General features: G+C 37.1%; 1 protein-coding gene across 1 annotated transcript; it reads left to right on the top strand.

The window, feature by feature from the left end:
* The first annotated feature begins 7205 nt into the window (after nucleotides 1–7205).
* On the top strand, nucleotides 7206–10209 carry LOC137743791 (aluminum-activated malate transporter 2-like). Its single transcript, XM_068483729.1, has 6 exons — nucleotides 7206–7543; nucleotides 7896–8036; nucleotides 8201–8473; nucleotides 8579–8685; nucleotides 8988–9131; nucleotides 9241–10209. Exons 1-6 carry the CDS (start codon nucleotides 7264–7266, stop codon nucleotides 9751–9753), a joined length of 1458 nt encoding a protein of 485 aa, XP_068339830.1. The 5' UTR covers nucleotides 7206–7263; the 3' UTR covers nucleotides 9754–10209.
* Nucleotides 10210–14366: the final 4157 nt, after the last annotated feature.

Here is a 14366-nt window from a genome sequence, read left to right as displayed (position 1 = left end):
GAGCCAAATTTAAAGTGCGGGTGAAAAAATATAAAACTCATTGGGCCTAAAAATAATTAGGCAACTAAACTCGGGGCCCAAAATAAGGCTTAAGCCCACGGGTGGACTGAGTGGTGTGAAATATGCGATCCAGGCCCAAAAATTGGACTTGAGTGGGCACGGGCTGATCAGGCCCGAATATCCATAGTGGACTGCAGGCCCAATATAGTAAATCGGCTGCACAAAAGAAGCCCGGCCCAAAACCTTAAGCCCACGGGTGGGTTGAGTGGTGTGAAATATGCGATCCAGGCCCAAAAATTGGACTTGAGTGGGCACGGGCTGATCAGGCCCGAATATCCATAGTGGACTGCAGGCCCAATATAGTAAATCGGCTGCACAAAAGAAGCCCGACCCAAAACGATAGCCCAGACGGGGGAACACAAATACGTTAGTGGGGCTATGATCCGGTGCAGCACACATTGTCCGGACACCATGGCCCTTTGGGCTGGTGTTGGGTCAAGCCAAGTATTAGGCCCTATCTGCGAGCCCGTTCTAGAAGAAAAAAAAAATCTTCTTTCTCTACTAGCTGAGAAGGCCAACCCAAATATTAGGCTTAGGGTTTCAACCAAGAAAACCCCAGCCGGAGCTAGGTGCAGTCATCGGGGAAGAAGGCCGGCGTCGCCATTGCAGGCGCCTGTGTTTTTGGAAGAAATTTCTCGGTGCAAGGTCATGGGTTCGACGGTGAGCAAGTTCCTAAGGATGGAGGTAGTACCTTGATATTGGGGAAAAAGGAAAGCTAAGAAATTTAAACTCGAATTTCACCCAAATTCGATGAAATTCTTCAAGAATTTCAATGATATTGGATCAAAAATCATGACACCATGTCGGATTTAGGCAGAAATTTACATAGCAAAGTGATGATCTCGCTTCAGGCGATGTGGCTTTTCTGGGTTTGAACGCCATAGGTGTCGGGTTCCAAAGGAGCTTGATGATCCATGCTTGCTCAGGGTCACGGGTTCGACAAACCCAAATGGCGATTTCAATGTTTTTTTCAATTTTTTTTTTCAATTCAATTCATAGCATATTCAATTTAATAAGTTTAATGCATGTACATATATTTGATGCAATTCATGGCAAATATCAAATTCACATAATTCAACAATTATGAATATAATGCATACACAATTTATGTAGAATCTAAAATTCGAAAAACGTAAAGTTGGGTCATGCATTATGGTGAATGTTCATGCTATTAAGGCTGCAAAAATATCGAGATAAAAACTATTGTTTTGAAAGAACCTGATTGCGTGATGATATGGATGAACTGGTTTGATGCAGAAAAATCTTCAACGTCAGATTCCTAAGCACAGCGGTAGGAGCGTGCTGATAACGTGTTGTAGCCTATTTTATCTGACAAGGAGAAGGGGGCTGGCGGCAAGGGTAGAGAGAGAGGAGAGATGTGTTTGTAAAATTGTAGGGGAATTGTGCATTGAGGATTTGTTATCCCCCCTACATAGTGCCTTTATTTATAGTAATAAAAGGAGAGAAGAAATCCTTCATCTCCAAGGAATACAAGTCCATTAGAAAATAATAACTAGAATCAAATCTGATGTAGGATTTACACAATCACACTTAAACTAAGAAAGTTTGCAACAACAAACAGATTATTTGTGTTTTTGGTAAGTAGGCTACTTTTTCAAATTGTTTTTTAGTTCACTTTTCAAAAATAGTTCTACCAAATAAAGACTATTGATTTGAGAGTCAAAAAACTGTTTTTGAATTAAAAAGAAAATTAGATTTAAGTTGAAAAACAAGTCCTTAGCTTTCCTAATCCTTGGCACACCAGCAATTAAAGGAATCCCCACATTGTACAGAATCACATACGCACAAACAGCTCCATAAACAGTAATAACCGAACCATCAAAATTAAGCTTTCTCAAATTAATGGCCGGAGGCCTTCATTTGATGACATCCGGTTTGGAAGAAAAAGGAAGATCGAAAATCGACAAGTAGCACCCAAATAATTGCTTCCAATGGACATGGCTTGCAAAGATGGATGCCCACACTATTAGGCCAAATTTGCCGGATGAGGACCCAATTATTTATTGCAGGATAGATCTCCCTAAAAATAAAATAAAATAAAAAAATAAAAAATAAAAAACATGCCCAAGTTGAGGGATGTTAACAGCCTAAATTTAGCATGTAAATTAGACATTCGCTAAAGCCAGTCACACTATGGACAAGGCCGCTAATTAAGAATAAGCAACGATAGCTCACTCCACCAGTGCAAAATAGGCAGGCAATTGGTGGGCTCTAGGAAGCCCGTTGGACTGCCCTGCAACAATTGTCCGGCCTGGCGATAGGTGACATCGGACCTGACATTAAGCAGAAGAAGGCTGACCCCACCCACGTGCATCGAAGTCATTCATAGAGTACGAATGCTGGAAAGTTGTAAAGCATACTCTAAAATACAAATTTGTGTCATACGTTGAACGCCCTATCATGACGCATTGGATGTCCAAGGTTGTAGACTACGAAGAATGATATTATTTTAATATCTTACAAGGTTGTAATGCTATATTTTTATCTTGGAGTTTGAAATATAGTATTGAAATTAGACAATCATTTTATTTTTGTGGAACATACTTAAAAAGCATAAAAATATATATATATATATATATATATATATATTTTAATCGTCATTGTCTTTGCCTTTGCCCTTCCCAAATGGATGGCCTTGCACAAAGAAAATTAATGTTCAGAGTGAATAGTAAGGGCAATTCCACTGGTCTACCCTTGCCATTTCCCTTGCCGTCTTAAAACGACTGGATTTACACTAAGAGAAAATAGATTGTATACTCGGAAACTATCAGGGAAACTCAAAATTAGATGAGAGGGAGTTTCGTTATGAAGATTACACAAAAGACATAAAGGACTATTGCCAATGCATAAAAATTTGGTGTAATTGTTATGAAAGTGGTGATCCAAATGAAGAAATATGCACCGTCTACCGCTTCTTGTCAACCAATAAAAGTTGAAGTTCTTGTCAGCCAACAAATATTCAAGATATGTAGTCTACTTTCACATCTCTTGGCCTTAACAGAGAAGATATAGTTTTCCTATATAAAGGCCTATCAGCTCACATATATGTGGAGAGAATAGAGAAGAAAACATACAATATCTTGTTTCCATGGCTTTGTAATTCCAGATTGATAATGAGAGAGACTACTACTATTGCCTTGAAAACGTAGACGCACTTGCCGAACTTCGTAACTATTGTGTCTTATTTATTTTATATTCCATTGTACACATATCCTTAATTTCACAACAATAATCTACTTTTAACATTTAGCAATTTCAAAATAAAAATTCAACCAAAATTTGATTTTAGGAGGCAAACACAATACTTGTGCTCGCTTGCGGAGCCAATTTCTTGGAAAGAGACCTAATTGAGAACTTACTACGTATGAGGGATGGGTGAAATTGTCCTTCAATAGGACTAAGAGGAAGAGGAATAGCTTCAATAATATCCACCAAAACCCAATTAAGGATGAAGCTTAACCTCATCCCGCATTTTATTAGTAATAACATCATTAAGGGTATCTCTTTCAAAGCACAATAAGAAGGATGCTACAGGTCAATCAAGAACCCAACCCAAGTGAAGGCCCATAAATTAATATCATTTTCCATTCTAAAAAAATACACCGAGACCTCCTTTTATACAAATGAGTGATTTGGATAAAACTATTCACTATATTACGAATATTAAAAAAGAAGAAATGAATGACAAATTCATATTTTTTCCAAGTTGAAGGTTAGTCATGAAGGATAGTTGTCCCTTAATCCTACCATTTTTGTGGAAATTAGTAGAAATATCTTTTCTTCATGAATAACCTTCAACTTGAACAAAGTAAATAATTTGTTCTATTTCTTTCTTTGAAATATCATCAAGATAATGAATAGTTTTACCTAAGTTAATCCTCCATATTAAACGAGACTTAAATATCTTTAAAAAGCTGTCTATGCAATCATAAATATCTTTCAAAACAATGGAAATTTGAGATTTCTTTTTAGCTAAGACAAAACTGCAATACTCAAATAAAATACTTAGTACGAATTGATTTGCCCCGCCAATTAGAATCATCAGTAAGAATCTTTCACCCAACTTCGACCAAGTTTTATAAGGAGTATTTATTTAAACTATTCATGCTTTGTAGATTGATATTACTTATGAACTTCCACACTTTAAATCCTAGATAATGTTAGGGAAAACAAATTTTTTAAATCAAATTTGTAAACTCGATGATGTGATTGTTGATGATTGAATTATTACTTAAGCATTGATTAACGTGTTTATTTACTATTGACGACACATCATTTGGTTTGCAAATTTAGTTTAAAATTTTGATTTCCCTTACATTACCTTTAAACCCTCTATCTTCTTGGTCGACTTCATTGAATTGTGATAGTTAACTTGTATCGCTAGTTACACACTTTTGGGTAGTTGTATGCTAGTTAATCACTTTTCACTAATTTATTGCCCGGCCGGTGAGTTTTATATCGTTCTATTAATTTGACATTGTTGACAATCTACATCGATATCAAGAAAGAAAAAATGCTCAAAAATAAACTTCGAGAAAAAAGAATCTAAAAATACAAAATCTTAAAAGGAAGAACAATTTATCTTAAATGCATTTATTATAATATGACGTCTCAATCTTGTTATGCAATATCACACGAAGATAAACTTGCATATGTAACATTGGTTATCAAAACGAAATACTCTGATAATTGCAAACACCTTTCATGTAAAATATTATTCTCGAAAAAAAGTCATGTGCGAGGACAAAATCAAACGCTCTCATTCCCCCTCTATTAAGTATATTATCAACAATGAATTTGCTATCGTTGCTCTTCAAAATAAAAAATGTATATCAACAATTAATGGTGAACACTCCATGATTACCTACCCAAAGAACAGGTGTGCAACATTGAACCCGCACAAACAAAACAAATCTCTCCATTCGATTTTTTATTAGGGTTTAGAACAACAGATAAGATTATAAAATTATGGGCATAGGTATCATCTATAAATGGGTCACCATCGCAACACAATAAATAAATAGATCAGTCTGTTTCCGAGCAACTGAGTATCTCGCGTACTTGGAAAAACGACAGTCCCAAACAAACAAACAAACAAAAGGTGGTGCAACAATTTGCATTGACCCCATGAGGGTTTCTCCTGTGAATCACTCACCCACAAGCAAATCACAAAAGAAAAATGCTAAAGTAGGTACGGCTACTCGTGTTTGCAGAGTGAAAACAAATTTAATTGTGACATCTGTTGGGTTGGTATACTAGTTGTCCATGCAAAGCCAGCACAGTCACAGCAGGACGGTCGCGTTTCCATCTCATGGATGTGGATCGAGACGTGTTTATGTTGAAAATGCTATTCCTTTCCTACTGGCTCTTGCAAATATGTTCGTTTTAAATAAAGAATTTAATGTGTACGCGTAATGCTCTAATACTAGTACTACAATACTTATTTAATACGGATTATTATGTGTATATTATTACAAATTTGGTACTTCCATTTACACACGTAGTACTTACTACCTGTTAATTAGCCAATATATAGAAGGAAAAAAACTTTATCTTTCTTCCTTATACAAAAGGATATTGAGAAGAAAAAAATTCATGTTTTGAATTTCATTAGCGTGTTCAATACTAATCTAATCTCTCAATCTCTTAGCGTAAATGTATTGTTATATAAAAAAAAGGCTAAATAGACAAAATGGTCCCTGAGATTTGCGTAACACATTACTTTGGTCCCTAAGATTGAAAATCAATAGAAATGGTCCCTGAGATTGTCCACTATCTATCATTTTGGTCCTTCCCGTTAAGTGTCCCAGAACTCTTGGCCGGAAGTTTGGGCAATTTTCAAAGCTTCGTAACTCAATCATTTCTAAATCAAATTCGACCCATAATATATCAAAATTGAGATAGGAAAGTGTAGAACAAAATTATACCTATTTGGAAGCCCAATGGTTGGCGGAGATGGCCAGAAAATAGCCTCAAAGTGGACTGGTCTGTGGAAAAATTGGAAAACTAGCCGGAAAATGGGTAAACTTTAAACGTTCATAACTTCTCTTCCTCTCATCGATAAGTATGATTTTCGTTTTTGAACCACTCGATTTCGTTGAGTATTGAAGAAGTTGTGAACGTTTAAAGTTTACCCATTTTCCGGCGAGTTTTCCAATTTTCTCACGGACCAGTCAACTTTGAGGCTATTTTCCGGCCATTTCCGCCAACCATTGGGCTTCCAAATAGGTAAAATCTTGTTGTACACTTTCCTATTTTCATTTTGATATATTAAAGGTTGAATTTGGTTAAGAAATGATTGAGTTACAAAGTTTTGAAAATTGCCCTAACTTCCGGCCAAGAGCTCCGGACACTTAACGGAGTTTTTAACGGAATGACCAAAATAATAGATGGTGGACAATCTCAGTGACCATTTCTATTGATTTTCAATCTCAATGACCAAAATGATGTGTTATGCAAATCCCAGAGACCATTTTAGCTATTTAGCCTAAAAAAAATTAAACATTATATTTGGAGCACCTCCATTGACCACTTTGCTCATCTATCTCTTTAATTAATAGATGTGAACTTCACCGATCGACATCATTAGAGATGGGGCCAATAAAGGTGATTTGAATGGCAACACTTAATAATTACGCACTAAATTATTTTAATGCCGATGAAAATAGCATGCTAACAATTTTCAATTTGGGTCATTTTTTTAAAGAAAGAAATTCGAAGAATAATAAAGTATTGCTAAAGGCTAAATAGGAAGGATATATAAAAAGAATGTAAAATGAAAAAGTAGCTAGCATTCTCTTTAAGCATATTAATTACTCTCAGCTAGCAATTTCTTACTTAAATTATTGTAAGATAGTAAAAATATTTATTTACAATGATATTTATAACCGTAGATGTCAATTAGCCCAGTTAACTACTCTAGATATCTTTGTTAAAGTGGTTTATAATATTTGTATTGTGTAAAATGACAAAATGTATTTGTAATTATTTATAAACCTTGGTTTCACCAAGACGCGCTAGATCTCTGTTTCAAGGTAGCTTCGTCATCACTTTCTACGTATCTTATTTCACTATATATGAACAACTATCTACTTCTTTCCAAAGATCAAGAACATCAGTCAATCTTTCTCAGAAAAGTGTGTGCTTCATCCTCATAGGCACACACACAAAAAAAAAAAAAAAATGCCATCTCCAGCAGTTCGTGATCAGGACAATCACAACGATACAGAAAATAGTTCGATGGGTTATTGTGGCAAGGTGATGAACAAGGTGGTGGAATTTCCAAGGAAATTAAAGAAGCTTGGACAAGATGATCCCAGAAGGATTGTTCATTCTCTTAAAGTTGGATTAGCAGTTCTTTTGGTGTCATTGCTCTATTACTTCCAGCCCTTCTATAATGGTCTTGGTGACACTGCCATGTGGGCTATTCTAACTGTGGTGGTTGTCTTCGAATTTTCAGTAGGTACGTTTTATGTTTCTGTTAAATTTCTTATGTACTTACCGAAATCACATTGTGAAAAATTCCGTTCCGGTAGTAATTTTCACACTCCTAGTTTCTCATTGTACACCCCTTCACTTGTTCGTGTTGGGTGATTCTCATTTGATTTGTTCAATCCTAAGAAGAGTGCACAAATCACTTCTCATTTTGTTTTAAGATGTCTGGGAATTTCTTTTGTTGTTTGTGAGTTTAATTCATAATTCCAATTAAGAAAATGCTAATCTTTAGTGCAACTTTTTTCTTATTCAAGCGATATTCTGATAAATCTAATCGTTAGGTAACTTTCTAATCGCATCATCTTTAATCTATAATGCAGGAGCAACACTGGGAAGAGGTTTAAACAGGATCTTGGCGACATTCCTAGCAGGTGCTCTAGGATTTGGTGTTCATCACCTGGCAAATCTTTCTGGAGATATAGCTCATCCAATACTCATCGGCATCTTCGTCTTTCTACTAGGTAAAATTAATACACTTGATCTCATAAACATACTTAATTGTTCATTTTCCATGTACTGAAAGAAGAATGGAAATAGGGGATTCTTCAATCAGTTATAATGTCATTAAATTATAAGTACAATAATGAGCAAGGAATTTACGGAATGTTACATTGTATATATGCAGCTGCATCAGTGACATTTATACGCTTCTTTCCGCGGATGAAGGCGAGATATGACTATGGACTCCTCATTTTTATCTTGACATTCTGTTTGATATCGGTATCGGGGTACCGAGATGAGGAGATACTGGAAATGGCTCACAAGAGGGCGTCCACAATCCTCATAGGTGCCTTTATAGCTGTGTTTGTGTGCGTTTTCATTTGCCCAGTATGGGCTGGCGATGATCTGCACAACTCAGTAGCCAAGAATATTGAAAAGCTCGGAAGCTTCTTGGAAGGTTTGTTATTTTAAAATACAGTATTTCATTGCTGGAATTTAGGTGTCATATCAATGTGACAGGGAAAACTCACAAGGTCGGAAAAAAAAAATGAAAAAATTGTAGGTTTTGGGGATGAATGCTTCAAAGTAGCTGGCAGTGGAGAGTCTAATATGGCACATTTGCAAGGATATAGTAGTGTTCTCAATTCAAAACAGAGTGAAGAAACTCAGGTCAGTCTCTTTGATAAATGATCTTTGTTACATATTTGACATGTTATCTTATGAGATTGTGAATCTGGATTGCACATTCAGAAGTGGCTCTATGCAATCAATGGTTCTAATTCAATTAGGTAACTATATTTTGTAGGCCACACATGATGTGGCAATTGATAGTTGGATTCATTCTTTAAGTTATTAAAGAAAGCATCCAACCATCAATTGTCACATCATGCGGTCTGTAAATAATGTCCAAGAACATGGTCTACCTAGCATTTTCGGTTTAATAATGCTGACTATACCTTCTTGTTTTGCAGGCCAATTTTGCAAGGTGGGAGCCTAGACATGGAAAGTTTAGGTACCGTCATCCTTGGAGATACTATCTCAAGATCGGAAACCTCACCCGGCAATGCGCCTACCGCATTGATACCCTCAGTGGTTACCTCAACTCTGAAGTCCAGGTATATATTGTACCACATCAAATTTTCTTATTAATGTGCATGATAAATATATATAAATGCAAAGTAATCAACTTGTTTGATAAAATTAATTGTTTAAATTCTTTTACAGACACCATTAAACATTCAAAACAACCAAGTTCAAGAGCTGTGCATGAAGATGAGTTCAGAATCAGGCAAAGCACTGAAAGAGCTAGCATGGGCCCTAAAAACAATGACTGAGCCATGCTCTGCTGCCAGCTCCCACATCACAAAATCAAGAGCTGCAGCCAATAACCTCGAATCCATGCTTAGGACTAATGCAGCGGCGGTGGCGGGAGTTGGTGGAGATCAAGTTCGTCTCCTAGACATCGTGCCAGCTGTGACTGTTGCTTCGCTGCTAAGCGACGTTGTTGCTTACGCTGAACAAATTGAGAAGTCTATTCAGAAACTGGCCTCCTTTCAACATGTGCAGTTCAAGAGTGCAGAACGAAAAAAACCAACAGCATTGACGTCAAGTAAAACTTCTTCCAGCAATGTGGGACCGCATCATGTCATCACCATGGATCGACTAGCATCTCTACAAGTTCAAGAATCAAGCAAGGAAATCGGAAGCAAGTTTCAAAGAATTAGGAGTGCCGTTTGATACTTGGATCAGCCCCACTTTAATTTCTTTCTCCTTATAGAAGAGAGAGAGAGAGAGAGAGAGAGAGAGAGAGAGAGAGAGAGAGAGCCATGTTGGTGTTTGTGTCAAAGCTCTTGCAGCTTCTGGTCATTGGCTCATTCTGCCCTTCATCTGCCTGTAAGTCTGATTATGAACTCTTCGCCGCCTTCTCGGACCCCTAGCTGATCATTACCTGGGCATGCCGGCCATGTCTAGATGCGCGTAAATCTCACTCGAACTAGTGGTGATCTGCGCCACAGTAACTTCTCCAACATCTGAAAAACGATGGAGCCTCTAGGGCAGTGTAGTAACTTCCCTATGTTTCTGTATGTTTGGATATTAACGATGGAAGTTTTTTATGCTTTTTTTATTTATATATACAACGATATTATACGTTTAAATGGTGTTTGGGCTAAGTGATGCAGTGTATATTTATATAAAAACGATATTTTATAACCATGAACTCGTCATCCATTCCGTGTAAGAGTCGTAGCTATGCTTTTATATTACCTTCCATGAAAATTATGTAAGTTTTCTCACGATTTTTCTACTGGGGAGGAAATTCAAACTGAACGGGATTAGTGACAGACATCAGCCAGCTAGTTGATCTTCAGACTCGTAAATGATAACAAAATTGGTTTATTCTTCCATATATGTGTTCAGTGTGAAAATGTTGGACCGGATATGAAAAACTGCATTAAATTATCACACAAAAAATGCACATATTTTTTAGAGAAAGTACGATATGAAAAAAAAAAAAATGCATATATAGATATGGTTGTCAGTTTAAAACCCAATTCTGTAGTCACAAGTTTAATGCACAACATTCTTACAAATACCAAGAGTGCGACCCTCAATACTCAGCTTGAACACATGATTTAGCAACACTCTATTTTTATTTTGTCACGCAACAAGATTTTCTTCATCAAATATAAAATAACGCGATATAGAAAGTTTGTCAATTATGGATGCAACACAATCCGCAGTCGTATATCTCGAAGTCAAGATAATTCTTAGAAACATTATCCATTTGCCTGTCGCCGACTCAAATACCTTAATATTTGATCGACAACATTTTGTCTCTCACGGTTTCACTAAGTGAATGCATAAAAGGTCTTAATGACACTCACAACACATACCATATGTGGTTTTGTGTGAGCTAAGTCGATTAACCTCCCAACAAAGCCTTGACATTGCTCCGTGTCGGTTGGTACATCAACTTGCTCAGTCAGTTTATGATTCATTTCAATCGGAGTGTGAGCTTTTTACACCCATATATCCATATTTAAGTCAACAAGTCAAACACATACTTACAATGAGAGTAGAAAATACGTTCTGCTGATTTAAATACTTCAATGCCAGGGAAATACTTTAGAGCGCCAAGCTCCTTTATTTCAAATTCTTTCGACAAAATACTTCTGAAGTTTATGCATAAATAATAGCATTAATGCACTTGGCACTTCTGCTTACCAAAATTTGGTAGAATAGGGGGTATATATAGGGGAGTGGCTGGCCATGGTGTTAGAGTTTTACTCTACACATGGCGACATCCTATTAGCCAAGGTTTAGGGAGAAATATTCTCAATATATTAAATACAAAATAATATCTTGAGATAATGGAGTAATTATCCCTAATTGATTTAAATAGGGATTAATTACTTGAACGAAGTCAATCTTCAATTGGGAATGTATTAAAGATAGGATTTGGGTAATTAATCATCATCTTTAATGCTTTGACTTTTCCTTACCAAGGGCAGGTGAGCTATGGGCAATTGTATTCAGGTGTAGGGACCTTTAAGGGTGTGAGCTGCGTGTGGGAGTATCTGAGGAGCCTGCCCATTTAATCTTGTCTTTCTTGAGCAAAAGTCCATGTGTCGTCTCTAGAATTTTTGGAATTATTCTAGGCTCCACAATAATTTGGTAATCCTTTTACACACTGTCTAGTTTCCAATTAATGAGATCATAAGCAACCTTATTGAGAACAAGTTCTAGGATCAAAATAACACACCCTGACCGGAGTCGAGGCATGTTGGCAGTCACCCGAATGTGACGTAACCAAGGGTGCAAGTGCTGTAAAAAAACATGGATAAATTAAAACCGAAACTAGAACTTATTTAACTAATAAAGTGAGTGCGCAGTAGTATGTAGAACTCATAAACTACAAATGTTCAGAGCATAGATAACATAGGCAATGCTGACGAACTAATTAAGTACTTAGTACACAATCGGGAAGAGTCTCCTACATTTAAACAGGAATATGTCAGAATCGCAGCTAATCCTCGCACGCCACAGGGTAGGTTAGCTATCTAGGACCTGGATGGGTGACAAACAGAAGGGTAAGTGGGCACAAAAACAAAAGTTTATAAAACCATTTATTTTCTGAACATACTAACCCATCGCTGTAAAACATGTATAATTTCCAGAAAATCATACTATGTATATGTATGAAAACCAAATAAAAAACAATAGTAAATCCAAAAGCATGCCAAATCACGATAGCACGACAATAGCATAAGTGAAATCAAGTGCTCAACAATCTATGATAGTATACCAGTCGGAGTCGCCTAATGCAACTTGTACGACTGACCTAGTTTGCTTATCAATCTATGCTAGCATACGAGTCGGAGTCGCCTAATACGACCTGTACGACAGGACTGGGTGTAATATATATACACGCTGTAGTTTTACGATCACGTGAAGACTGGCGATAATCGCGGTCACCTACAAGTTGGAGTTGCCTAGTAAGACCTATACGACAGGACTGGTGCCACCTATTTGGATCAGAGGCGAGTGTGCGATACGGGAGGTGAACATCACGTGAAGGACTAGCCTTGGCCCAGGACGAGCACTAACATTGGGGTGCAACAATGATGAGCGGACTACATGAATATATACATGCCATAATTATTCAATGTTTCCAATCACCATAATAAACTTACCTGAACTTATCTGCGCATCCCGGAGGATTATTTTTGCACTTCACAACAATGCAACATTTATGAGCAGGTAAAATGCATATGAATATGCTAGGACAATATATAAATCTCAACCACATAACAGCATTTTTAAAATTAAATAAACCATGGCATATAAGCTTAAATCAATTTAAAAGTATTTGTGGAAACTATAAAGTTTATATATACACACACACATGAAAACAAAATGTCCACTCACTGATATGTCGATGGGTCATAGCCCCCTAGCCTCGCTGGTCCTCGTACATCCTCGGGGTAAGTCTCTCCTATATGCGAACCAACTAACAATAATTACTTAATTAACACATATACGAAAAAGCTAGGAAAAACTCCCCATAACTTGCTCAAACGGAAGGTTTGAATATACAAAAATGTTTTACTCGAAGTCACGGACCCGCACATGTTAACCATTTGCCGGCCAAAGGCCGGACACACCTTCACACGCCACCCAATCTACGGCACAGGCATGTGCCTAACAAAACCTTGACGGATGTTAGGAATATTCCGTCAGAATTAACAAAATATTCTGTTAAATAGTAACAGCATTACATGATGTCGTTAGAATATTCCGTCAACTTTGATGAAATATTCTTCGTTTTCTCTAGTGATCCTCACCGCCGGCGCTGCCGTTTGGTTCGTTAGAAACTGGGGATTTTCGCCGGTTTCTGGAAAATCTTCGAACCTTCATAACTTGCTCATTTCTTAACCATTTTTGAATAAATTTATATGGAAATGAAGCTCTTGAGGAGTAGAACATGTCTATACCTTTTGGAACTCTAAAAACGAACAAGAAATGGCCTGAAAAAAGCCTCGCAAGATTCACCCTAAACTTCGACTCCTCGAACTCGCTTGTTTCAACGTTAACTTGACCCTAAACTTATTCTAGGGACCCTAGGAAGTTGTGTAGAAGCTTCCCCACGCCCTAAAACCTTGTAACTCGGCCTGAAACTTGTCTGAGCAAAATCTACCAAGTCAAAGCTTACGAGTTGCTCAGCGCTGACCACTTAAAACTCAACCAACTCGTGATCGGTTGGTACAGTTTTGATCGTAAGGTCGAGTCGAGCACACTGGTGGTGGTCACTTGTTTGATCTGTGAGTCTTTGATGGTGTGTATGTTGTTGCAGAGAAGAGAGAGGTACGGGTGTGAGAGAGAGAGAGAGAAAGGAAAAACAATAGAGAGAGACTGACAGCTTTTCTAATTGGTGGAAAAGTGAGGGAAGTTGTCTGGTTAAATGAGAGGATTGAGGAGAGTGTTTGATTAGTCGTAAGGGATTTGAGGACACGGGTGCAATTTAAAAATGAGTCAAAGATAAGAGTTTTCAGATTTCGCACAGTAAAAGCATGCAAGAAAATCCGTCTCTGATCAAAAATATTGTTTCTAACACTGGTAATTTAGAACACACGCGTGTACAATTCTACTCATTGTTACATACTTTAACGAAACACAACTTCTTTGTTACAAGTCCAATTCGAGCCTAACTTATGCCCATGCGTTCTTAACAACGAGTACTATTTAATTATGATAGTGAGAAAAATAATTTAAAGCTGCATAATCACGTCCACTTCACTTCGCCAACAAGAGCATAAATGTCAATTTACACACTCGGGGTGAAATTACAT

The sequence above is a fragment of the Pyrus communis genome, chromosome 8, assembly GCF_963583255.1.
Source record: "Pyrus communis chromosome 8, drPyrComm1.1, whole genome shotgun sequence".
Lineage (NCBI taxonomy): Eukaryota > Viridiplantae > Streptophyta > Magnoliopsida > Rosales > Rosaceae > Pyrus > Pyrus communis.
This window is presented reverse-complemented; position numbering and strand designations above follow the sequence as displayed.

Coding starts and splice junctions, on each gene's coding strand:
- LOC137743791 (XM_068483729.1), top strand. CDS start 7,264: ATGCCATCTCCAGCAGTTCGTGATCAGGACAATCACAACGATACAGAA. Junction 8,037..8,200: donor CATCTTCGTCTTTCTACTAG/GTAAAATTAATA, acceptor GTATATATGCAG/CTGCATCAGTGACATTTATA. Junction 8,474..8,578: donor GCTCGGAAGCTTCTTGGAAG/GTTTGTTATTTT, acceptor AAAAAATTGTAG/GTTTTGGGGATGAATGCTTC.